The sequence below is a fragment of the Homarus americanus genome, unplaced genomic scaffold (genome assembly GCF_018991925.1).
Source record: "Homarus americanus isolate GMGI-L3 unplaced genomic scaffold, GMGI_Hamer_2.0 scaffold23518, whole genome shotgun sequence".
Lineage (NCBI taxonomy): Eukaryota > Metazoa > Arthropoda > Malacostraca > Decapoda > Nephropidae > Homarus > Homarus americanus.
Window position 1 is genome coordinate 463,959 of NW_024745451.1, and position 27,106 is coordinate 491,064.

At 38.1% G+C, this 27,106-nt stretch overlaps 1 protein-coding gene across 7 annotated transcripts in view; it reads left to right on the plus strand.

The window, feature by feature from the left end:
* Positions 1-27,106, plus strand: part of LOC121878684 (glutaminase liver isoform, mitochondrial-like) — a 43,097-nt gene that overhangs the window by 12,018 nt on the left and 3,973 nt on the right. For 5 of the 7 annotated variants that reach the window (XM_042385019.1, XM_042385022.1, XM_042385018.1 and 2 more), the window contains 10 exons: positions 1,023-1,132; positions 13,323-13,352; positions 14,053-14,149; positions 15,135-15,268; positions 15,562-15,691; positions 16,057-16,184; positions 16,865-16,980; positions 23,403-23,461; positions 24,457-24,489; positions 26,682-26,858. In XM_042385019.1, the coding sequence (XP_042240953.1) occupies positions 1,023-1,132; positions 13,323-13,352; positions 14,053-14,149; positions 15,135-15,268; positions 15,562-15,691; positions 16,057-16,184; positions 16,865-16,980; positions 23,403-23,461; positions 24,457-24,489; positions 26,682-26,858 (1,014 nt within the window). The remainder of the gene's footprint in view (positions 1-1,022; positions 1,133-13,322; positions 13,353-14,052; positions 14,150-15,134; positions 15,269-15,561; positions 15,692-16,056; positions 16,185-16,864; positions 16,981-23,402; positions 23,462-24,456; positions 24,490-26,681; positions 26,859-27,106) is intronic. The other 2 variants (XM_042385023.1, XM_042385020.1) reach the window with 1 other exon arrangement.

Genomic DNA, 27,106 nt, shown 5'->3' on the forward strand with positions numbered 1-27,106 from the left:
AAATATAAATTGCTTATTTTTTACGGAAAATTCCTTTATTGACTCTAAATAATTATATAAAATAACAGCTTTACATTGGACACTTTTTCCAATCTTCTCTCTGATGTTCGTAGTGATATCAAATATTAGTTAATGCAAATAAATTAGTGGCAATTTTCTTTGTTTTCGTCTGATGTTTAGTATCAAATTGTAGCCTGTAGCCCAGACCGACCAGACCATCGCTTTACGACATGCAAGTCTTTAGTTAGCTTGCCAACTCGTGTTGTCTGAATTAGTAAGGTTGGTTTTGTGCTGTAACCGACCTTGATTGTGTTTATGTGAGTGCATCGTTGCGCTCGTGTCCTTTTCATTGTCTGATGGTTCAATGTGTGGCTTTGTAAAATATAAATAACCAATCAGAGGTCAGGGTTAGAGAAAATTATTAAGAAGATACATGGAAAATTTGGTCTGATCATAATTTAAACGTTAATGCATCCTCTGAGGTCATGAATATATATTCTTATTGTTTCAAGGTCATTTAAGTATTGTTGTCATTTAATGTACAGTATTTAGGTGTAATAAACATTTTCCTTAGAGGCCTTGACGGTGGATCAGGAGTCGGAGAAGGGGAAGTAGGTCCGTGACTATGATTATCCGGAAGTTCCCGCTGGGTTATTTTCTGTGTTATTAAACTAAAGATGTGTGTACTGTATAGTCTAACCAGGGTAAACTGAAGGAAAACAAATCTATGTTAAGGTTCGTCATAATCACAGGCGAGAGGTTGGCAAAAAATGGAGAGATCATCACCCTCCCAAGTATTGAACGACTCGCTGTACCAACAGAGGTCATACGGTGGTGTTTTAACGTTAGACACAGTACATAAAAAGGTCAAGTATATGTGTGTGTGTGCTGCTGCATATTCATAATTTATTTGCAGTTAAATTTGTTTGAATCTTTTTTGGATCTTCCTTTTTTTTTAATTTCTCCCTTTGCATCTAGTAACATAGAATAATATTTTGCTTTCGTTTCTTTTTTTCTTTTAGGCGAAAACAGAGAAACTGGATATGACGAAGGAGGTGGTCGCCATAGAGGAGAAGGAGAAAGATGAGGAGGAAATGGAGAGGATTAGCAAGAAGCTGGGGGATATGTCATGGTAAATATTCTCTAGTCCTCAAAATGTTTTTAATTTTAGTAGTAGCAGTAGTAGTATTTATCTGCAGATGTTTTGAGTTGGGTTGACATATTCAATTTCTAACACTAAAATTATGTCCGTAGTATAACTCGATGTTGCATTGAGTTTAAAGTGTTTATACTGTACTGTGGTGGACAAAGGTTCCTTTCCTCAGCCAGCCACAGTGTGACTGAATCACCTGAGGTTCTAGTAACGAAGCAACTGAGGGAAGTGCTGTAATCGGCCAACAGATGGCGCACTGTGTAGTGCGTATGACGGGGGATGGGGACCAAAAGGGGATGGGGGCCAGAGGGGGAAAGAGAGGTAGGGCTGAGGGAAGGTACTGTACTTTTGTCCACCATAGTACATGGTCCTGGCTTATAACTTATAATATTCAAGCCTGCTGTGTTTTTGGGGTCATAAGAAAATGTTTTTTTTGCTGATATATTGCAATAGTCTATTATTTTTTATGGGATTAGTTCACCAGGGCACAGGTTAATAACCCACATCAGGTCCTAGGGGCGAAAATATACTACTACTACTACTACTACTTCTACTAATAATAATAACAACAATAATAATAATATAATGATAATAATAAAAATATTACTAATAATAATAAACCATGAACACAAACATTAAAAAAATCAATAGTGAGAAACAATGTATGAATGTTGTGTTGCCAAAATAAGAGAAACAATATTGAAACCCTGCAATCGTGTGTAAATGAGACAGAAAGTCAGATCAGCAACCTAGGACTTGGTCACAATTTTTGTGATGCCATATGGCAGCAGGGTCTACCATTAGACAACACATTATGCTTCCAATATCTTCCCAGGCGGTACAGTACAGTACATGCTTGTGTAAAATCAATAAAGTGGTAGTCTCAATGAGTTCATAGTTCTTCGTTGGAATTTGTCTAATTGTGAAAATATAATCAGTGGTTGACTTTCCTTCTTTGAACTTACACCAGAATTCTTTTTTTGATCCATTTGTATTTGATTTTAACTATTAGGATGATTTTTACCAAGAATTTGTAAACTCACTGACAGTGGCGACGGTGTCATGAAAAAAAGTTCCAGGGAAAATCGTAGAAATCACAATTTTGGCTAGGAAAAAATCATAGAATATAGATTAGGGTGTGTCATAGGAGGGAAGATCAGCTAAAACTAATGCCCCATCACTTTTTTGGTAGATTTTAGTGTATATAAACAGAAAATAATTTCAGTTTCAATATTTTGCAACCTTTTGCTAGGTAAATTTTAGCGTGAAATTTATCGAAAATCTAACGTACAGCTGCATTAGTGCATTACAATTAAATAGTGAACATTGCTTTCTGACTTCATTCTTTAACAACCCAACTAACAATATTTTTTTCTGTATCAGATTCTGATGCATTTATAAGTTGATAATATTTGCGATGGCTGCATGTGTCAGGACGAGGAACCAAAAATCCAGTCATCTCAGTCACTATCTTGGGTCTGGGAGAGAGCTCCTGAAGTCGGAGTTGCCTACATTGGGAGATGCTTTGAGATACGGTGTTTTAATCAGGCAAATCAGTGAAAAGAACCAAAGAACGTACACAAACAAAGACATTGCCAGTGATATGACCAAAGCTGTCTTGGCACAGTACACTCTGGCTAACGCTCAGTTCAAGCCTCCAGTCATAACAAGTCAGAAGAAGATTAGTGAGAGACTGCTAGCCAGTTGGGGAAAAGGCAAGAGATATCTCTCTTGGGAGAGAAAACTTGCAGTTAAGGACAGCTTTGCCAAGCAACTGGACCAGTTATTTGACATAATTACTTGCAAGTGCCCAATTGTTCTCTGTCCTGAGTTTGGATGCGATCGTGACTGTAAATCCGAGGCCCACATCTCCTGTATTTGCAAGCGTGAACTGAAGATTCCTGTGATCGAACTGGCATTTGTCAAAGCACAGAGAGAGAAGACTGGCAGCATAGGGGCTCTCATGATTTCTAGCCAAGATATTCCGGAGTCCAAGAGACAGGAGGCTGCCACAGAGAGACAGAAGAGGAGAAGAGTTGCCGAGGAAAAGAGACTTGAGAAGGCCCAGGGTGAGGTAAAAAAGGCCGATGATTGGAGTCAAACTGATTCAGAGTTTAATGACTTCCCCATGGCTGATCCGAGTGCTGACCAGGAGAATGGTGACTTTGTCCCTAACCCAGAAAATAATGATCCCAAACCTTCCAGGCATAAGATTCGAAATAGGAAAGATATCCCGAGCATAGCTCTGGCCAGCATGCGACACCACACTGGTCTCAGAGAAACTGCAGAGATAGCAACAGCTGCCTGGATTGACGGTGGTTTGATAACACTTGATGATGTTCACCTGGTGATAGATCATAACAAAGTAAGGAGAGCTCAGGAGAAACTTGTCAGTAACCTAGAAGAGGAGTTTGATAAGGGGATAAGAGAAAATGGAATCAATTGTTTGTTCTTTGATGGGAGAAGGGATGACACTAAAGTGTTCATGAAAGTTGGAGATTCTGACAAGTTGTTCCCTGCCATGGTGAAGGAGGAACACTACTCCTGCTGCAGTGAACCAGGAGGGAAGTATTTGTGGCATTTCACTCCAGAGAAAGATGACATCAGGAAACCAGCTGAGATAGTGGCAGATAACATTGTGAACTGGCTCAGAGAGAGGAACGTAGACCAGACCCTGCAGGCCATTGGAGGGGACAGCACCAACACGAACACAGGGTGGCAAGGGGGGGTCATACAGTGGATAGAGCGGAAGATTGGGAGGAAGCTGGTCTGGATTGTTTGTGACCTCCACACCAACGAGTTGCCACTCAGACATCTGATCCAGGAGCTGGATGGCAAGACTCTTTCAAACAACAGATGGTCTGGTCCTCTTGGCAAGATGCTGGACTCTGCCACTGAGTTAGAAATAAATCCGAGCTTTGAAAAAATCACAGTTGGCCCTCCACTCGTTGAGCTTGCACATACTGTCATTGACGACCTGAGTACTGACCAGTACTATGGTTACATGATTTGCAGTGCCATCAAAACTGGGGTCATGCCTGATAGACTTGCTTACCTGCAGATAGGTCCAGTCTCACATTCTAGGTGGCTCACAACGGCTCTCAGGTTCTGCAGAATTTGGGTCGCTCATCATAAACTGAAAGGGAACCAGCTTCACAACCTGAGACTTATTGTCCAATTCATCGTGAGTGTCTACTTGCCAAATTGGTTCAACACCAAGGTCAAGTCATCGTTCTCCGAAGGTCCGAGGCATGTTCTCTTCCAGCTTGAGCTCCTGAGGAGTCAGCCAAGGAAGGTTGTTCAGATTGTGGAGCAGACTGTGAGGAGATCTTCCTGGTATGCTCATCCCGAGGCAGTTCTGCAGACAATGCTCTGCAGTAAGGATGAGGAGGAGAGAAGAGTGGCAGTCAAAAAGATCTTGGATATGAGACTTATGAGAGGATCTGGGCATGACGAATCAGTTGGTGACGATTCCTTCAGGGTCAGGAAAACTCCTGAAGTCAATCTAGGTGCCAAGACCCTCACTGATCTCATAGATCTGGATAACATCCAGGCTGGCAGTGAGCCCCCTCTTACCTGCAGCCTCGCCAATGTTCAAGTCAGAGCTTTCCTGGACAACCCCATGCATGTCCCTGCCTGGCCCTCGCACACCCAGAGTATAGAGCGTTGTGTACAGCAAGTGAGCGAGGCCAGCAGTCACGTGTACAGCCAGGAGAGGAGGGAAGGCTACATCCGAGCTCAGGTGGTCAGCAGGGAGGTGATGAGTAGAAACAGAAGCAAGAAAGACATGTTCTCTATGGTGTGCAGCAACACCGGGTCGTAGTAGTAAAACCGGTTTTTGTATTTGATGATTTTGTTTTCTAAAGGAATATTAAATTTAATAAATGTGTCAAGATCATTCGTTTCACTATTCTGGATCATTTTCATCCTAATAAATTAACCTGATACATTTACTTTACTTTAAATAAGCTATTTAGTGGTGTTGGTAAAAGGGTGGGAATACTGAATTTTCATAAGATTTCAAGTTAAAATTTACCTAGCAAAAAATAAAAACTTTTCAAATCTGAAGATATCACATGATTCTGCACATAGAACTACATCATTAATACCATGGGCCGATTTTTCAAACTCAAAAAACAAAAATTCGCCTCCGTATGACACACCCTAATATAGATGCCTTTTCCTGTAGCCGAAATAAATTTAGGTTAAGGTTAGGTTAGGTTTGTGACTCCTGTGATTTTTTCCTACATTCGTGGCAAAAACCCCAACTGTTGTGGCTGCCTCCCTTTGTGTACAGTTACTCCGCTGGTGAGCTGTCCGTCTCCCATTAATCTATCATTACCCTAATTATTTCCTCCTCTACTTTCTTGTTTCTTCGTGTACAAAATTAAGCTAGAGGCGAATCTTTCTCGAATATTTTATGCAGTTTCAAAATAATTGTATAATATTAAAATGCTTGTGCAAATTTCATATTAAGAACGTCGCGTGATTTTTAAATTGCTTTCATCATCACATTTAACATTCACTCTTATCTGTCAACATGCTTTCGTTTTAAAGTTGGGTTATATTAAGTTCATTTCTGCAATATAATATTTTGATTTGCATTAAGCCGCTTGTGTGATCAAGATTTGTTCCCTAATAAAATCATCTTTTGTCATGATTATCTACAATATTTCAACAATTTCGAGTAAAATATTATTACTCTTGCAATATTTCTGGTGGAAAGATCAAGATGAAATTAGGAAATTGATCATTTATTCACAGGAAAAAAATATACCTTCACTCTACTGTACGTTGTTGGTAATTATTTTTTTTTACAATCATTGCTTATATTTATAATCAGATTATCATTAGCACCTACTGAAATCTATTAAATATTAATGTAGGATAATTACAACTCATGATCCAATATGTTAACTGGGAGAGGCTTAGATTTTACGTTGGACCGTGTGGGCGTGGCGCGGGTAAGACACCAGCTAGGTTGTGAAGGCGACAGAGACTGCAAGTTATCCGAGTAGTTGGGGAAGACTTTACCTAATTAATTGTGATTTTAATAATAGCGAATCTTATTACGTTTCTAATTTTGTCTGTTTTCTCCGTCATAAATGCCTCGGTTTACGATTTTTCCTCGTGAGAAAAAAAAACAGACGTGTTTGGTGCCAAGCTCTTTATCCTTGGAATGTACGTACGCGCACACCACGTGGTGAGCCTCAAGTACAGTGCACTGGGAACCAACTTCAATGAGGGTAAATATTTATTAGTGCCGTACTCGCATAGTGAGTGAACTATTCTTAGTTATTGCTCAATGTCCCCTCAGACCTTTGGCGCCTCAGAGAACATTATTCAACCCCCCAGAAGCTGACTCAAGGCCAGTGATGCTCATTCTTCTGGCTTGAGATGTGACATGAATATTACCATAAATATATCCATGAAACACCGAATTCGTCATCGTAAAGTTTGATTGAGACAGTCATGGGGGTAACTGTTGATGTACAGTTGTGGGTTTATAATATTACTACGTTTCAACAACTAAGATCTTTGAACTCATATTCTAGTTTAGCAATGCTGTACAATATAGGGGAAACTCCACACTACAGTAAGTCAGTAGAGATAATGTTATTATGTAGCAAGTGAAAATTTGGGTCACCACTATGAAACATGAAATATTTAGGTTAACTATTACTGCATCAGTCAGAAAAAGAAGGCGAGTTTTGACAATTTATTTTTTACTCGGTTACGTAACTATCCCTTGTCCTCTGCACCACAATTAACCTTGTATTATGACCATATGTTTAGATTTAGGTGCCCGGGACTCATGTACAGCAGGTCACTCAGCAGCGGTTCGTATTGTTCAATAATTTCAATGCCATTAAATTGGACATTTTTCGGAACATTACCTGTACATGGGGGAATATTAATCTTGGTGTCTTATAGTGTGTCAACAGAGCAATCCACGTGTTGTAGAAAACCCTAGAATTCAATTTCCGTCGATAACACGCAGTGTATTCTTTACGTGAGGATATTTTCTGTTCAATAATTAGGTCAAAACTTGAAATAACATTGTGAACGCATTTGCGGTTTATTTTTACAGTTTATTGAACGCTGCTAAATAGAAAACACTATTTCTGTAACGTCCTTTCGCACTGTTTACAAACCTTGTGTACATTATGCACAGTGCTAATCAGGATGAAATTGCTTTAAGCATAGTGAAGTGTTGGTGACTTTAGATCTGAGTAATGCGAGTTAGTTATTCAGGTTTGTCATTAGGAAACCATTTGCTAATCAGAGTTAATTTATACTGATTAGATATACTGAATATACGTTATTTTGTTAAGAAATACACTTCGTATCTTAGGGGAAGCTTCTGATAGCGAACATGTTAGGGAAATAATACGTAATCCTTGGAGAAGGAAGTATAGCAGCTGAAGGTTAATTATTCTTGCCACCATATTTCACACAACCCTCAAAGTATATATGTTATGGTTTTGTTTTCGGAAATGTCATGTTAACTTCTGAAAATACTTGTGACGAGCAGCTATCATTATACTGACAAGTCATGCTGCTAATTCTAAAAGGATGCTTGAGTCAGACCCATTATGCTTCTGCGTCAGTGTGTGTGTGTGTGTGTGTGTATGAACTTATATATAGCCCATAGAAGGGAAGACGAGGGTTGTGAAACTCCGAGCCTAGTATAGCATGTGGTTATTTCGTTGAACGTGTGGAGCTGTTATTATTGGTGTGTGTTATTTTGTCGAATTTGTTAGAGCTGTTATCATTGGCGTATGTTATAATAGGAACTTGACTGGATTGACAAATGATGATGATGTCCAAATAGACTCCAAATCATAACATATTTGGATGCTCGATACAGCCAGTCACCAGCAAGTATTGAGTCACAAGCTCCCCACGGTGCAAATTATATTATACTTTCCTGAAACTAAAATAAATTTTTATACTTCACTATTTATTCTTGACATCTGAAATATGAAGTTCAAAGTTTTCATCATATACGGGTGCCAGATAAATTTTCCACTGTACAATACATGACAATGAAAAGTTTCCTAAATTTTAGAAGTTGAGCAAATCGCAAATGGTCCAGCTACCGTTTAAAAAAGAGCAAGAAGTTCATCAGCCGTTTCCGACGAGAACAGCTGCTAGGCTCTCGTCAGCTGGCGTGCGGGTGGGCAACGTTTGTCCTTTTATTTCTCGTTAGCATCAACTAAACGTCAACAGGCGGATAGTACAAAGGCGGTGCGTCGTAAATACTCTTGGCTGCATTTATGTTGACCGAGAGAACCGCAACATTGTATTTTAAAGTGGGTCATTTGCCAGGGTTGGAGGAGTACTGTACACTATCCACGAAGTTAATTTAAATAAGCCAAAGACAACTTATTGAAATTCGTGATGACTAGTTGTACAAGTTTTGGCAGGAATTTTCCAGATTATTTTTGTGTCGCCATAAACATATAGACTATTATTGGATTTTTTTTGAGAATAACTATACTGTATATAATTATGAAATTCGCTTATGTCAGTAATTATCAACCGAACGAGTATGATTGTTGTTAGTACACTTGAATTTGATACTGTATGTACATTTCAGAAATATTAAGGGAACTTGCCTTGGCCAGGACAGTGGAAATATGGAAAAAAATTATAAGGCTACGTAAGACATCACATATTTGGTAATTTGAATGAGTTGAAATATTCGTGTTTGTTAAACTATGGATGTGTGGTACTGTTGAGAGTTTGGGAAAATAAAACAAATGGTGGGATTTCCTGAAGTGTGTGTGTGTGTGTGTGTGTGTGTGTGTGTGTGTGTGTGTGTGTGTGTGTGTGTGTGTGTGTGTCCACCCTAATATCTATGTCACACACGTGTTACTCGGGAGCAGGTCAGACTCAGTAATGTCAAGGATATACAACTAGCACGAAAAAAGAAGAAGAATGAGTTAGTTTCACAGTGAAGCGCAAAACATTGGGTTTTCGGGTTAAGAAACTGAAGTAACATTGGGTAGGTTAGACTGAAAAGAACTTATCAATATTGAATTAAGAAGAATCTCGCCTTGACAGCGACCCAACATGCAGAAAACACGTAAGGAGACACTACCAGATGCAGAGATTACATACAAAATGTTTGAAGGTGTTGTGTCAAGAAGAGCGCCAGGTGGGAAGAGTAATTTTACCTGTTGTGGATTAGTATATTATTAATTGAAGTAAAAATGAAGAGGAAGTTTCATGCTCACTCAGATAGATAATTATATTTTTTGTTAAATCTATTGGTAAGAAACAAATTCACTGCCGAGATGTGTCAGTATGCTCTAAGGAAAGGTAAGTTGCTATGGTTTGGTATGGTAGATAGCTAGGATTCATATAATAACAAGTCAGAGGTCTGGAGGACATTGCCCAGACAACCAAATGCATGCAACATGAGGTTAAATTGTTAAAGTGAAGTGACGGTGTCACTCGTAGTAACCACAGTGTTGTTCAGCAGGTTCATTTTTAACTCATGAAATCAGATAAATTCTGTATACAAACTCTACAGATGCATAGGCTGCCAAGTAGTTCTGTTGACCCTCATATTGACGAAGCTGGAGGCCAGAAAGCAAAGACCAAATACACATCCACTTACCACCCAGAACACACTCAGGAGGATTTAGATGGTTACTGTAACTAGGAGAAGCAACCCAGATAAAAATAGACACGGGAGCGACATTGTCTCGATTGTTTTAAGGTAGATAACATCAGCCAAGAGCATTGCTGCACTGAGGCGAAGAACCTCGTGACGGAGGGACAAAGTTTATCACCATAGGAAATGTGTAGAAGAGTTACCATTCCTTGTGTATTAAGACTTATAACCTGAGAGAATACAGCAGTTAATACCGAGTTATATATTGTTATTATTTTATCATCTTAAAACAACTTTTTGTATATTTACGTATTGTTGAAATAAATGTAAGTTATCCACCGACTTAAAGCTAAATGTTTTTAATTCCATTCAGCTCTGAGGAGGCTTAGCGAGAGGTGGTAGAGCCAGCTGGGCTTCTCGTGCATGGTTGCTGTATTGAAAGGCTGAAACCGAAAGCTGGTTAGTTTCAGTTGTCTTAGTGAAGCCTGAAACTTATTATATCTATATCAAAAGTAATGACAAATTTATTAAGACAAGAAGCTGAGGAGTTTCTTCTGCAATGGGTTTTCTATTGTCAGTGACACCAGACAGGGGTGATAACCGTACGAGGGGCAGATGACCAATATTCCTCCAGACGTTTGGTGTTACCCGCCTGGTGTTGTCTAAAAGGCATCGAGGCTGACGAGTCGAGGTTCTCTTGTACACGTGGCAAGGTTTCCTGATCACGGCACTGACCTCGTTGTGCCGCTTATGTTGGGGCCGTAAAACCTGCGTGTGTTTGTGGTCACCCAACAACAGATACACTTGTTTGTTGGGTTTGTGTGGGTGGTGAGTCGAATAACACAGCTAATACTGTACTATAAGCCTTGTTAGGTGAGGGTTGCCTGTTTGAACATTAGACGTGTGTGAGTGTGTGTATGTAAACCGATGTATTTTTTTAAAGGAATTGATTAGTACTGCTGCTATAACGTCGTTGTATTGTGGATGTCTCGTAAACCTTCGGACCCAGGACATTCAACAACTTAACCTCTTATGAATACAGGGTATATATATATATATATATATATATATACAGTAAACTTTCATTTTCATTTCATTTTAATTCTTAGGTTAATGGCCGCATTCAGTTGTTTTTTATGCTTGTTATTCTTAATGGACAATTTTCTGAGTGATAATGAAACCTTCAAGTACTTGTGAACATATGTAAGTGCTCATTGCATATACAGTGGAGCACAAATATTTTCAAGTCCCCCCCCCCCAAAAAAAAAAGAAAAAAAAAGACCGTTCATTTCTGAAGATTAATTACTCTAACGCTAACTTAACTTAATCTAATATAATCTAACCTAACCCCAGTTAGCATTGGAGTGTTTAATTATCGGGTGAAAACGCGATGGTGTAAATTTTAGGCGATTCACTGGCCAATTCAGAAAAAAAAGAGAAACTTGAAGGGAAACTTTAACCAAAAGCAGCGTCAACACCTGGGTGACGACGTAATCTCCCCCTATCCTTGGAATAATCTATGGTATAGTGTTCTGGCAACGAAGTAAGCAGTGTAAAATATGCCTGTAGAAGGGCGCGTGCGGGTCGCCAAATCAGGGCGGTGGAGACGAGGGTGGGTGTGGAGGTGTGAGACATTACGTGGTGCTGGGCTGCCTGGGCACCCGGCCAACCAAGCGGCTGAACGCTACACCGACTGGGTGAGGGTCGAGGCCAGGCTACCAGTGGTGTGCTTTCACTATATATTGACGACAATCACTGATTTTCCAGCAGTGATTCGTTGTGTGCAATTTCAAACGGATAATGTTAGACGAGTGGAACTGTAAGGAAGTGTAAAGAAAACCTGATGTGGACAACGTGTTCAGGTTCCTTTCTCACTGCTGATGTTCAACCAGTGTCCCTCCCTTACGTTGAGTAGCCCTAATTTGAGTTCGGACCGCTCTCCTGAGTACCAACAACATTATTGAAACTTCGAGAAAGTGATACTTTTGAGACACTATTATCATAGACCGAATCACTTAAATAAAGCATAACCAGTGTTGTAAGAATCTGTGAACCAAAGCGAGTGTTGTGAGTTAGTGTAATATTTGAATACTGCTGACTGCACCTGGGATTGTCTCCACCATGTCAAGTATCTCCGACGCCAACGGACGGCCAAGGGTCCTTCAGAGGAGTATATCATATAACTGCAAGGAGTAAGTTTATGATTTATTAGTAGATGTGATGAATAGGTTTGTTGTGGTGATGCCGGGAGTGACAAGCTATCATTAACTAATAACGTTGGGTGGTGTGCCAAGTGATGTCGTTGTTATGCTGTTATTAATGTGCTTTAAAGCGTAAGGAAGGTCTTAGAGCTGAGAATAGTTTCTAGGTTAGCCCACAACTTTTAAAAACACAGAAAGGTATGTTTTCATGTTGTGTTGTTCAGGCGCCCCAGTTGTAAGGGTCATTACAATGTTGACTTGGACGTAGTTTTTGAATGTGGATTTACTGCGTCCTGTGGTATTCATGTCCTTATATAGTGTCCTCGGTAAACATTTATATAACTATGAGTTTTTACCCAATAGATCAAAATAATATTGTCCTGATACCACTTCCAGTTAATCCGTATCTGAGGATTATCGACGGTCGTATTCAGTTAAACGTTTGTTTAAATAATGAGGATAAACCAAATTGTTGAATGTTAACAAGCGTGCATGATGTATATACCACACCTACCGTTAGTATCACCCATTGTCAAGAGTACATTCACGTGGGTATGAAACCTAAAGTAAACACAAACACTCATTGTCGTTCACAGGTGCGCTCGACCGTGTGCTTTATACTGTACAGGTGTTCCCAGAGCAGCCAGTGAGGGTGATGGAGGGGGTTAGCATGAATCCATTACAGTATTCTCCTCCCCCTCCCTAAAATCAGGACATCCACAACGATAATTAATGCGTCTCCCAAGTTCAATATGCACTAGATTGCACCACAGGAATATCCAGTTTTTTTAAATTCCAGGGAGACTTGAGATCTCGCGCCTGAGGCTCTCGTTAAACGCTGCCATACAATGGGTGAACAAACCTCCTTTGCCAAAACTGAGAACGTCTCTAATAACAGGCGACGTATTTATCTTCCACTTATTAACTGTGTACCATAATGTTTCTTCATTTTCATGCAGAGCGTTGTTGAAATGAACCTTAAAATGTAATTTCCGGTATCTGGGTAAATATTATACACAGGCTCATGCAGAACCCAAACCGATCACTCACGGTACCTCCTTTCTGTTATCGCGAAATGAATCACAGAAGTATATGTAGATAATATCACAAAGATGAATCACACGTAAGAGCTACCGTGTTCATTTTAATAATTTTGAAGTTAGTTTCCATAGCATTACCATTATTCGTACGAGGCTAATAATTTTTCCATTATGAAAAATCAGGGGAGCTTGGTTACTGGACGATACAGTTCAGTGTTATATGTTTTTGATTCAGTACCCTGACCACTAACACAACCACTACTAGTAGGTGCTCTCCATATATAATTTTTCACCTTGTACAGGATGAAGCGTTGGATAGCAGGTCGAAAAAGGTAAGCATAGCCCTTTGTCTTGCTTATTAACTATTTTTTTCTTTAATATTTGTCATTCCGTCACATTCTTTGTATTTGTGAGTGAGACTTTTGAACATATAAAAAAAAAAAAAAACATGTACAGTAGCTAAAACAACTATCTGTGCAGGTGGAGGTCGATAAGCTCCGAAATTTTACGTGTGACTAGTGACAGCCCTCATATATCAAATTTTATCGTCCATGGTCTCATATTGTTTCCCCACAAAGTATGCACAGATAGTTGTTTTAGCTACTGTACACTTGTGAATTGAGCTGAGGCAAAGATTGGGAGAAAATTGATGTAGCCATAAACAAGACACAATCTGACAACACGGTAATGTTTGAAGCCTCAGCCACTCTCCCGACAAAACACTTCTCCTTCACTTTATTCTCGATAACATGCTAAAAATGTATTTGCATGAGTTTCTGTTCTCGAATGAATATAGCTGTTATTGTTAATTCCTCAGCCCTTCTGATTTACAAAATGGTGAAGAAAAGCTCTGTAGTTTCTTCATATTATCAGTGTGTCAGTTTAATGGCCTAATATATTTATTTTTAAAAGTCGTGAATAATAAACTCATGCTTATAAACTTTTGTGTAGGTGATGCTGGGAGTAATACAGTAAAGATTAAACGCTGACGGAAAATAGCCAACCCTTCCAATCTGCGTCTCTGCATTACAGTTTGGTGCGTCAACATCTGGTCCATGTGGAGAACCGACTCTTCGAGATGTTCGGTGACAAGGAAAAGCTCACTATCAATATTAGCAAGTTCCTCATGGTGAGTGTTATATAGACTCTGTACTGACAGGTATTTTTTTAAGACATTTGTTGTTGACATTAACTTGATTCATCACGTACGCCATAACATCAAGACTTTTGACATTGATTAACTGATTCTTGCTGTTCGGAGACATCCCCAATACTCTGGCTGAGTGCAAAAAGGACCAATGTCTAAAATAGCCAATTTTGACTTTGGCCCATGTAACGGTGTCTTAAGTGAAATATTTTTAGTGCAATAAGAGCCAGTCGTTATCTCCATTGGTTTTGTGAGTAGCGAAGGTGCCTTGGGCGAATGTCATATCAAAGATTTACTTTTGTGAGACCAAGAAGGGCCAATCTTAACAACACAGGAAGGTTAAGGCAGATTTCACAGGTTCACAGGGTACAATCTGAACAAAATATACAAAATAAAAATGGAAGGAGCTCGTGGATCTCTTTCCTTATAGATCAGAAGGCAGCCAACTCTTGTACAAAACCTTAGAGGGATGACTCGGAGTATTTTATCATGTTCTAACTGATTTTTGTTAAGAAAATGATTTTTTAATGGAAATATCAAATTTGTGTCCATTTCCTACATTATGAATACTTACAACACTCAAGCACATAATCGTTGTTACAGAGTATTAGTTGCAAAAATGGCCAATGTGTACTGTTGTACTCAAAACTGCATCTCACCTTATTGCAAAATGGGCCAAAGTCATTTGAATGATATTCGTACTGCTCTTCCCGTTTGCACAAGGGACCTGCTATTAACAAAGTTCTCCACTAGTAGGGCTTCCATCTGCATTTGTTTTGTAAACATATACCCAAAGGCTGATTTTATAATAGAAATTGAAATATTCCTTTGCCTCCGGAAAATTTGAATTTTATTACTTTGGCTCTTCTTGCACTCAGCCAGAGAATAGAAAATCGTCTTGTTCTAAGGTTATTTTACCTACAGAGAGATTTCTTACACTGATGTTTGGTGTTGTCTTCTCCCACAGGGGCTGACAGCTACAGGGATGCGACACTCGGACCCCCGCCTGAAAGAAATGAGGAATAAACTGAAGAAGGTCCAGGAACGTATGGCGTCGTCTGATCTCGAGGCCTTGAATGTCAGCTACGAGTCGTTCATGGGGTGTGTAAACGAAGAAAGAAAAAAATATATTGTTTACTTGTTTTAGATAATTTTCATCTTGAAGTATTATAGATGAGAAATTTTCTTTAAAAAAAAATTAATGCTTTAGTAGTATAATTATGTTGTAAATGTTGTTGATCTTGATGGAATGTACTGTATGATTTACTATGCACACACACACACACACCGCATTTCCACATTGTCCTCATGACACTCCGACCACACCATGATCACACCTACACCCCACATAAGACCTCTGGCCACTGAATCAGGAGTTTCTTCTCCCCACACAGCATCGTCTCTGAGAACCTGGAGGTGGTAGTGAAGGCTTTCTCCTCCTCCTTCGTGATACCAGACTTCCGCGGATTCTGTCACCACATCGACGAGATCTATGCCTCTTGTCTTGCTAACACGGATGGCACGGTACCAGTCATTTGCTATCATTTTGTTGTAATTCTTGGATTACCTAAAGATTAGCCCCTCCAGCTTATTTTCCCCTAAGATTATATACCTAACCTAACCTAACTTAACCCCATAAGTAAAGTTAGGATGGTTAAGAAGTAGATAATTATATACCGTATACAGTGTCATATACACAACGGGTCAGAGGGTTGTACATAAACTTAAAATGAGTAAAATATCCTCTCTTTTTTTTTAATGTTTTTCTTTTTTAAATTCGTTTATTAATGGATCATGTCTAATGTCCAGAGAATATTATTTATCTTCATCTTCTCATTGTCTGTTTTAGTTCTTATCTTTTAATAAATTCCTGTGTTTTATGTTCTCAGGTGGCGCAATACATCCCCCAGTTGGCTCGATCCAATCCTCAGCACTGGGCCGTCTCCATTTGTACAGTGGACGGCCAGAGGTACTCCATGGGCGACGTTAATGTTCCCTTCACTCTCCAGTCCTGCAGGTGGGTTCTCCCTCTCCTGCCACGCGGTTATAATCTTCTACTTTATTTTGAATTATATTTTTTGGTAAAGTGAGTCTTTTTAAATATTCTCTGATATTGATTTGTTTATTTAATTTGTTGATTTATGTGTTCTTTTTTACATGTCTATTTTGTTATATTTATTTATTTACGTTTTGGAAAAGTCGTGTAATGTTGAAGGTACCAAATAGTGAACTTTTACATGTAATTTATTGCATATATAACTTATATTTATTGGTGAGTTAGTAGTCACTGAAGGGTACTGAAAAAAAAGACAGAGAGGAATGCATGTGGCATGAGTGAATATTACTGTAGTTGGTGACGTGAGACAATCTTTGGTACCCATGGTAAGGTAGGCTAATATATGTTCATCCATACCCAAAGTAATGCTGTGACCCCCTCATATTTCTCTGAGCTCATGCACGTGTTTACAGTGACAGCTGGGAGACTTGTACCTACACTCTCACCGGTCACTGCAAGAGAATAACCCCCCTTTCTTCTTCTTCTTCAGCTCTTATCACTTTATTCATAAGTCCTGTTATCTTTTATGTCGGTTTCAGCTTTAATTTTTTTGCTGTATATGGTTTTTATTCTTTCGTCTGGTCTTGATGGCACCCTTGTTGCTTAGTTTTACAATTCTCCTTTAATTCTCTGGGAACTAGCAAGCCCTTGACCTACGCCTTGGTGTCGGGCATGTACGGCACGGAGTACATGCACAACTTCATCGGGATGGAGCCGTCTGGTCGCTACTTCAATGAGCTTTGCCTCGATTATAACAGTAAGTAACCGGGGTAACGTGTGCATGGTACTTGTCCTGCTTGACAGACCATGTCGTAACGGGTATGTGTTTTATTGGCTCCTCAGTCTAAGTCACCATCCCTTACCAGAAGACCCAAAATGGAAAGGAGGAAAATGGGAATCATCACGAAAGTAGAATATATTGTTAGGAACTTGCATGGTCAGGTAAGATACAGTACTTAGGTCGTAGACACAAAGCATCTGGGTCATTCCACGAGGAGTGGTTGTTGACGCAAGCGGGGAAACAGAGACAACGCATAACGCGGGTCTCTCTCTGCAGCTACGCGCTGACCTACGCACTGGCTCTGGGGGAACTGAGCGATGTGGGTGTCCACTCCTACGTTGGTATGGAACCTTCCGGACGCTACTACAACGAGCTATGTCTCGGCTACAACAGTATGTCCTTCACTAGATGACCACATCCCTCAGAGTCTTCTCACCTTCACCTACAGCTTCTGTTTAATACCTCACTGCAGGAAGGGTGGTCTTTTGCCTCTCACATTAAGGGCTACAGCACTTGCCTCTGGATCTCACACTCCAGCCTGTATCGTCTTACCACCTCTTTCAACTCATCCTCTAACTATAACACTGGCATGAGGATATCCCATACTGGCCTTAATCTTATATCTTACCTTCATCTGTAACTTGCATCTGAGTTCCTTACTTCATTTACAATATAGGAGGTATGTTATTCCTCTGTTTCTCATTCTAAGTAGATGACTGCGACCTTCCGTTTATTTTTTCTATGACAACATATACTTCCTCTCATTACAACTTTGTATATACAGTACATCTCTCTTGGATTATAATTTTCCTCGAAGTATCTGTAATTTAGTACTTAAATCAGTATCCCTGTTATTAAGACTTACCTCCGTAACTTCCAGACTTTTCCTTAAGACTTTCTCCTGATACAACTGTTTCACACTATACAGGCTTTAACGCATCTCATTGCCCATTCACATCCAGCAGGGGACATCACGTGGAGTGTTTCTCATCCAATACTTCAGGCCCTCTCTCTAAATGCCACAGCTTGACATGGAAGCTCTTGACATCACCGTTTGTAATCTAACAAGTTTGACTCGCTAATCAAACTTGAACAACATGCACGTAACAGCTATCCCTCACACAGTGTTTTACAGGGTCATCGAAAAATTATATCCAGATTTTGATGTACATTTAAAATTAGGGTAGTCTTTTCGTTGACTCTATGTCTACTAATTCTGCACCCAAGGCTTTAGATTTGGCCTTCACTGCCACTGACACCAACTGCAAGATATAAACATTTCTGGTGATTTTTGCTGATGGTGTTATGATGTATTTAAATTTTAGGAACATTGCTGGGAGGACCAACTTTGCAAATGGAAAAATAAAAATTATTTGTTATTTCGACAAAATTTTAATAAGAGTGAAAAATATGATAAACTTTTTTCTTGTACAAAAGTAGGTGGTCCACAACAATTGGCCAAGTTGACTCGTGCAAATTTTGTCTTGAAATTTCTCAAGCTTAATCTTAATGGTGAGTGACATACACTAATAATATAATCTTAACAATGTGTTTATATATATATATATATATATATATATATATATATATATATATATATATATATATATACAACAACCTCACCCCACCAGGATTCGAACCCACGATCTTATGTGTGTGACCGGGGAATGTTACCTCTAGACCACTAGGACACTAAAAGCTGTCTTAGACTTTGTTATATTTCACACAAAGCCTGTTCATTGAGCTTATGGTTCACACAAAGCCTGTTCATCGAGCTTATGGCGCCGTGAACCTCCAATAGGGGACTACCCGTGCCTCGTAAGTGATCAGAGTAACGTTTTACCAAATCCGGCTTCGAAACACGAGGTTTCCATATATATTTCATTAGCCCATAAAGTGCTCGGACTTCTACATATAATCAACAACCTCACCCCGCTAGGATATATTGCTTCATCAAAAAGAGTGATAGTTTTAATATAGTCATTTAATATATGGACTTTCTCTTTCGATTGCCCTGTATATACAGTTAAATGGGTTGGACACTATATAAATGTAAAGTATCAATATCTAGAGTGACAAATTCGTTGTTGATAAGAAACTTGTTAATACTTAAAGGAATTAATATGGTAAAACGTAATTCATAATCTTTGTCTCAGAAATACTGTAGGTAATATAGTAAACGAATACTAACTTGGGAATTGGTTTAAAAATGTGTAGAACCAACTGAGAAAGGAATGAAGGCTAGAGAAAATAATGTGGGGAATAGAGTAAGAGACTGTTGGGGATTAAAGACGGTGTACATAGATGATTTAAGACAGGAGGAATGACAAAAAGAGTGAAGCAGATTGAGAGGGAAAAGGCAAATAGTGAGACCGATGTACAGTATTGCTGGGAGCACTTGGCAACTCCCTCCAGTACCCGATGTTAGTTGATTTCCTTAGCTTCCCCCAGACCAACACACACTTTATATAACACTTTTACGGGATTTTACTTGTCTGGTAAAGTTTGTTGTTGATGCTCTGTATAATATAATAATTTACATCCATATATAGTACATTATATATAAGATACCATGTACACGGTTTGAAATCACATGAAGATTAGCCCCAGCTTATTTCTCCTTAAAGATTAAACATCCTAACGCTGATCTAACCAAACCTAATATACTATTTAGTGTTAGGGTATATAATAATCGGTTGACATAAGCTTAGCGGGGCTAATTTTCAGGTGGTCCACAATTAATACAAGATTTTCAATGAAATTATTAATATTACGGTTAACATTGTACTAACTCCCATCTTGGCCAAACCCTGTCGTTTGTTTACTATTGAAACCACTTGTACGGGATGGTCAAAAAATCCATGTGCACCTTCGATAATTATTATTATATTGTTTAGTTTATTATTTTTATTTTTATTTTTTACGGGTATTAGCCCACCCGGGCACAGGTCACTGACCCACATCGGGGCCTGAGGGGCGAAAGGGTAATAATAATAATAATAATAATAATAATAATAATAATAATAATAATAATAATAATAATTCATAATAAATACAATTTATAATAAAAAATTTAAATTAAAAATAAAGGTAACAATAAAAAGTAAAAACACTAATAATAATAATAAGAATAATAATAGCAAATAACCGTAAAGAACTAAAAAAAAGAAGAGAAAAATATCAAAAGTGAGTAACAATATACTGTATGTATGTTGTGTTGTCAATAGTAAACTATAGAAGTTCCTAGTTATACAGTAAATATTGTTAATGTCCACAGTAAATGTTAAAAATGGATACCATTTCCATTATTTTCTGTAAGTAGAACAAAATATATAACAATGTATAGGTATAATAAGGAATAACTATTAGTATATTAATTATTTTAGGTGCACAGGGACTTGTTAACCACCCTGTACAGTATTGATCTAACACCCTTCACCACCACCTCCTTGCATCGTGGACCATCGGAGTGTACAGTAACACGTAATATTTAACTGGTATATTACAGCTCAAAATCAAATTTTGTAACAGTAATTTATATATTACAGAACTTGTTACTGTACAGCTCGCTGTGATAATCTCCAAGCAAGTACAATATTAACAAATAATTCCTGGTGATATGTACTTAATTATATACCTGTAGTTATCCTACTTTATGTATTTTTCTTATCTTCGTCTTTGTTATCTTTATCCATTTTTTATGTGTTTATTTTATTTTGTTATCTCACCCTTGGCTATCGTAAAATTTGTCATCTTATTAAGCTTCCGTTTATTTATTTTCAGTGTGTTTACTGCCTCTATCTACTGTCTCCCTTTTTATTCCCTTTATATACTGTCTCCCTTTTTATCTACCCACTTCTTATATCTACTGTCTCCCTTGTTTATCTGCTCTCTCCCTTTTGCACCTCTATATACTGTATCCCTGAATTATTTACTTTTCCCCTTTGTATCTCCTTTACATACTGTCTCCCTTGTCTATCTATACGCTCGTTCTACCACCATCACTTATTAAAATTCCATTAATTTCCATTTTTAATATCTGCTTCTTCTGTTTCCATTATGCTTACTGTAGTTAATATAGTTTATCAGAGGAATTAGGTTAATGCCTGTTGGTATTTTTATTTTTATTTTTAATGTACAGTAGTTTCCTGGAATTTTTTGTACTTCCTTATTTAACTTATTTATCTTGTTTGAATTAGTATAACCATAGATTTTCATATACAGTACTATATTGTACTTGCTTATTTAAATTAATGTAACCTCTATAGCTATTATATACTGAACTTGTTTTTATTATAATTTTTTTTTTCAATGTTCAGTTAGTACATGTATACCATAATTTTAATAATATTTTCCATTTTCTTAGCCAATAATTTTTATAATATACATTAATTGGATTCAGTATACTTGTATATACCTTCTAATACACGGTATTTTTTTTAATGATTTCCATTAGTCTTCTTACCAGGATTGTTAATGTGTTGATTTAATTAAATATATATATTGTTTAATCCCTTGTGTACGGGGTCGCCTCTGAGCTGAATAAAATCGTCTGTCGTTATCCAAATAAAATATTAAAGTGGCGTTCTCATAGTGAAGGGTTTAGTGGAGATAGTCTACTAGTAATACTTGTAATAGCTTAAAAGTGAAGACTTATTAGTATGAAAAGGAAATAATGTGTTCTGGTTAGTATCCAAAGTGTGGATTATACAGTATATATATAGGGCCAGTAACACGCCACAGTACTTTTTGTTTTACTGTAGGTTTATATTATGTAGAATGTGTGATATATATATATATATATATATATATATATATATATATATATATATATATATATATATATATATTGTTGTGTCCCAGAGTTGTTATGGTGGGGGTTGTGGGTTATATTTAGTTACGTATGTAGATAAATTGTGATCTGTGAGAGAGAGAGATTCAGTAAAATCGTCATACAAGTTACATTAATTCAGCAGGTATATAGACAATGCAGGTATAAAATGTACATAGACTGTGCAGAAAGTAAGTGTGTGTGTTAGAGAGAATAATAATCCTAATTTAATGTGAATACAGAAATATACTTTCTCAATATTATCTTAATTATGCAGCATTAAACCGAGTCTTTGTTACACAGAAATATGTGAATATTGCAGGAAAGCCTATAGAAGGAACAACACTTTTGCTGTGCTTCTTTAATGACTTGCTTGTCCTTACCTCTATGTACAGTCGCCTGCACTTATACCTGGTACACTGGCTGGCGTGTTTGTGAGATTTGGCAACTAAGCTTGTTTACATCATATTACCTCTTCCAGAATAGCCCTAAGGAACCTCACAATAGTAGCCAGACGCACCAGCCACTGTAACAGGTACAAGTGCAGGCGCCTGTACCAGTATAGTATAATGAAGACACGTGGTAGAACACGTGACGATTAACAGCTTTGCCTAATCAACTTGTTACCAAATTAAGTGTTTCTTAATTTTATAGTAATATGTAATGAACATGTATATGTCGTGTATATGTCACTAAGTGGTCTTAGTCATGTATTGTGCTTTATATGTAGTTGGAGTGGGGGGGGGGGCTGAATTGTACGTCCAGTATGATGTTGAGGATAAAAATTGTTTAACCTTTCCTCCCCCATCCCACACATATAAACCACTGTGGATGATTTTACACATATCCATTAGTACCTACGATCAGATTAAATACATTGATGTAAAGATGTGTAACACACACACACACACACACACACACACACACACACACAGATGCACCTCCATATACAGCATACTGTAGGTGTCAGTTACCAAGAGTTTCAACTTAACCAAATTGTGTAAGTGACCCTAGAGTGTATCTGCATTTAATCTATGTACATTGTTGTTGTATTATGTGCAAGTACTGTACAGCTTGAGTATATATACATCAGATTAGGTTAGGTTAGGTTAGGTTAGATTTGGTTTGGTACACTATTATTAACCATTGTAGTATGGATAACTCAGGATATATTTTTTAGATTGTTAAGTGTATGTAAGAATGCGAATAAATCCTTGTATGTATGTTTATTTTGCGTGTATGAATTTGTGAAGTAAAGTTGAAGGCTTGTACGTATAGTTTTTCACACAAAGAATGTCACGTGTTTGGGTACTCTGGGTATCTTTCTAGGCCCTAGAAAGATACCCAGAGATACCCTAGAATCTAGGGCATAAGGAGTACATTGTGGATACGTGTGTCTTCCTGTATAAATTTATTGAACTCTTGACTAAAATGTTATCTTAGGATCACCATTTACGTGTGTCTGTATTACTTATGTTTATGACTAAAATAATAAGTTGGGATCAGTAACGTGTATGGGTGTGTCTGAGCCTGAGTGAATTGATCTCTTGTCCCGTCCTCGTTACAGATAAGCCACACAACCCGATGATTAACGCGGGGGCCATAATGACAGCCGCGCTTCTGAAGGTGAGATCGTCACCCCTCCTTCTAATCCCACCTCCCACCACCCTCCCTCCCACCGACACCCCTACCCACCAGCACCCTCCCTCCTGCACCCACCATCCTCCCTCAAACAGACACCCCTACTTTCCCTCACCCCCATTTTCCCTCCCACAGACACCCCTACTCTCCCTCACCACCCATCCTCCCTCCCACAGACACCCCTACTCTCCCTCACCACCCATCCTCCCTCCCACAGACACCCCTACTCTCCCTCACCACCCATCCTCCCTCCCACAGACACCCCTACTCTCCCTCACTGCTGCCTATACCTCTACCATTCTGCCTAACCTAACCCAACCTAAATCTTATCGTTCTACCTAACCTAATCCAACCCAACCTTATCCATACCTTATCATTCTAACCCACATTAACCTAACCTAACTTAACCTAACATCTTTCCTCCCTGTCATATTGACAGTGCCTCTTTCTTAAATCCATCCATCATACCCACCATCTTCCCTGTTAGTGCCATCTATTCCATACTTCTGTTAGTGTCAGTCATTCCTTCTTTCTCCAGTCTTTGTGTCGTCCAGTACCTCTACCGGCACAGACACGCCGAACTTTATAATATCAGTGCCATTGGTGTCCCATCTTAGTACCAGCAATGTCCCATCTTAGTGCCATCTGTTTCTCTTTAGTGCCATCAATGACCCTACTTAATGCCATCCACATCCACTTAGTGCCAACATTGTCCTCGCTTGGTCCATCTGTGTCTTATTGACACTCATATTATCCCTTCATAATGCCTCCTACTTCCTGCCAGTGCCATTAATGTCATGTGAATCCTCTTGTATCAGGAATGTCTAACAAATTTAGAATATATGAATGGTTATATTTTTTATTTGTAGGATATAAATGAAAAGGAAATTATAAAAAAAAATACGATTACAGAAACTGCAAGGTAATACTAATATACACACAGTAAATGCCGTGACCTGACCCCGTATTCTCCCTTCCAGCCTGACCTCTCAGCCGCCGATCGCTTCGACTTCGTAAGTAGCCTCGTCATGAATATTCTCTTCACCCTTGCTCTTACTGTTTACACAATACTAACATTTCCTTTAACTATATCGTATTATAATATTGTAAATTATATTCACCCAGGTCTCACATAACTTTTAATCGTGTGAATTTGTACTTGTAAACTCATTTGTTGTAAATTGATGTAAACACGGACGTAAATTGTGTGTTTACAGAATACTCGCTCAGAGCACAATGGAGTTCATGACGTATTTGGAGCCACACCCAAATAATATAAACTCGCCAATAATATCAACTTACGACTCAACCAACCCCATGGTAGTGTGAATTTAACTCAAGGAAAACCTACCAGTGTTGTAATACTCCGTGATATATGCCCACCCGTGTTGGCAATATACAACAAAAGCAACTCCCCTGTACACTGACGCTATGACTTCACCCTCAATTGTGTGAAAATTTACTTGTATACGTTGAACTGTCCTGGTTAGATTATTTTATTATGGTATAAACTAGCTCTACTTGATATGTTATGCCACAAGCTTACTGTACGAGACAGAGCCGCGCCTCAGCTGACAACTCTGGATACAGCGCACAAATGCTAACTAAAAGCCGCTAATGTAAATAACTATTACTTTTTAACAATATATTATAAACTGTTTCACTTAATTGATCTTTTTGAATATTGTATGTGTTAAAATGAGAAAAACGGGCGTATAAATAAATTCAAATAAAAAATGTAGGGGTGATCGAAAAGTCCCTGTGCACCTGAAATAATAAACAATATAACTTTCTTGTTACGTATATATGCATTATTACATACCTTGTTCTATTGCAGTAAATACTAGAAATGATCAAGTAAATGTTGGACGTGGATAATATTTTAAATATTTATTGTAAATTGGACAAAGTATTTATAGCTATGTTTATTTAATAAAGAACAGCTATATTAATTATATCAGGTGCACGGATTTTTCGACCACCCTTATAAAGTATTACTCCCAGGTAAAATTTGGAGTATGTTGTTTATCCAGAGAGAGGGCAGCACTTGTTCATGAAGAACTTGCGTGTGGCACTTGGACCAGTTGACGCCAGGCTATTTCTAATACCTAATTTTATAGGTTGCCACAGCTTGCAACCTCCTATGACTTTCCTCCATCCTCCCCCAGGCTGTGTTCCTCTGTCAAGATGCATCTCTCTTAATTTTTGTATTGTTGATGTCTAGTGTATGTATTAATCTAGAATATGCACTTGAAGATCCTAGTTGTTGAAGTGTAGTAATACATTATAAGTTTAACATTAATATTGTGACTAGAAATTTGGGGGACGAGGTTAGGTTAGGCTAGCGTTAAGGTTGGTTAATCATTAGGTGAAATAACCTGGGGTGGAGATTCTTCAGGTGATCCGCATTCTGACAATAAATTTTACTGGATCACCTGAAGAGTCTCCATCCCAGATTATTTTTAACTAAAGATTATCTGCATTTAACACCATTTGGAGGGATGGGGTTAGGTTAGGTTATGAGTTAGAAAAACTAATCCTTAGGTGAAATAAGATAGGTTGGAGACTTCAGGTGATCATTTTACTGTCCTTGATATCCTCTATAAATTTAAATTTAGTGATATAACTGAGGAAAATATAATATACCCGTACTGCTACTGTTAGTCAAGTTAAACTTCATTACTAAGATTTTTGCTGAGGTTTTGACATTTATTATCACTAATAGGCACTAATACTGTTCTGGTCCTACATCTTCCCAAGTACTGTAATTACGTTAAATGAATTCTTGTGGGGGTCCCCCTTCTTGTCTTTAAAGAAACAATATTCTCTTTTTATAGAAAATTAAGTAGACTTTGGTGTTTTGATGTAGAATAAGGCTTTTGCAAAATAAAAGTACCTAATTTAATGTGTTTGTTCCAGTATAATTTATGGATAGAGTATTTATCCCTTTAATACGAATGAACAAGGAACAATACAAACAATTGAGTATTTAGGTTATTAATGTATTTTTAGAGGTACATTTGTGTAATAGCAAAAGGAAACACTCTCATCATCACATGTAGGTACACCATATTTTGATATAGAGTATTTGCATAGTAGGAAGCGCTGTACGCAATACTGTGATGAAGTTTCCGAGTGAAGCTGTAAAGTGAAATGCAATTCCACTGACTGAAAAGACTAATATGGATGCATTGTTGTTGTACAGGTGTTCAACAGATATAAGCGACTGGCGGGTAATGAGTACCTAGGCTTTAACAATGCCGTCTTCCTCTCGGAGAAGGAGTGTGCTGACCGTAACTTCGCCCTCGCCTACTTTATGAGGGAGAACAAATGCTTCCCAGAGGGTACCCGTCTACACGAGACACTTGACTTCTACTTCCAGGTATGTTGACTTATGGAAACCAAGTAAAATTAACATTATAAAAAGATTATTTGTTTCCTGGATTGAAAGTAAATTAAAGATTATATGGCACTTGTCCCAACTGAGATGACATTTCAGTCCACATGGATAGACTGAAATTAGGTTCAGGCTGTGGAGGAAATACAAGGCTGGTAAATGCCTATGCTGATGTAGGTTCTCTCTTGGAGTTAAAGCAATACAGTACTTTATAGTTTACATATTACATTTTC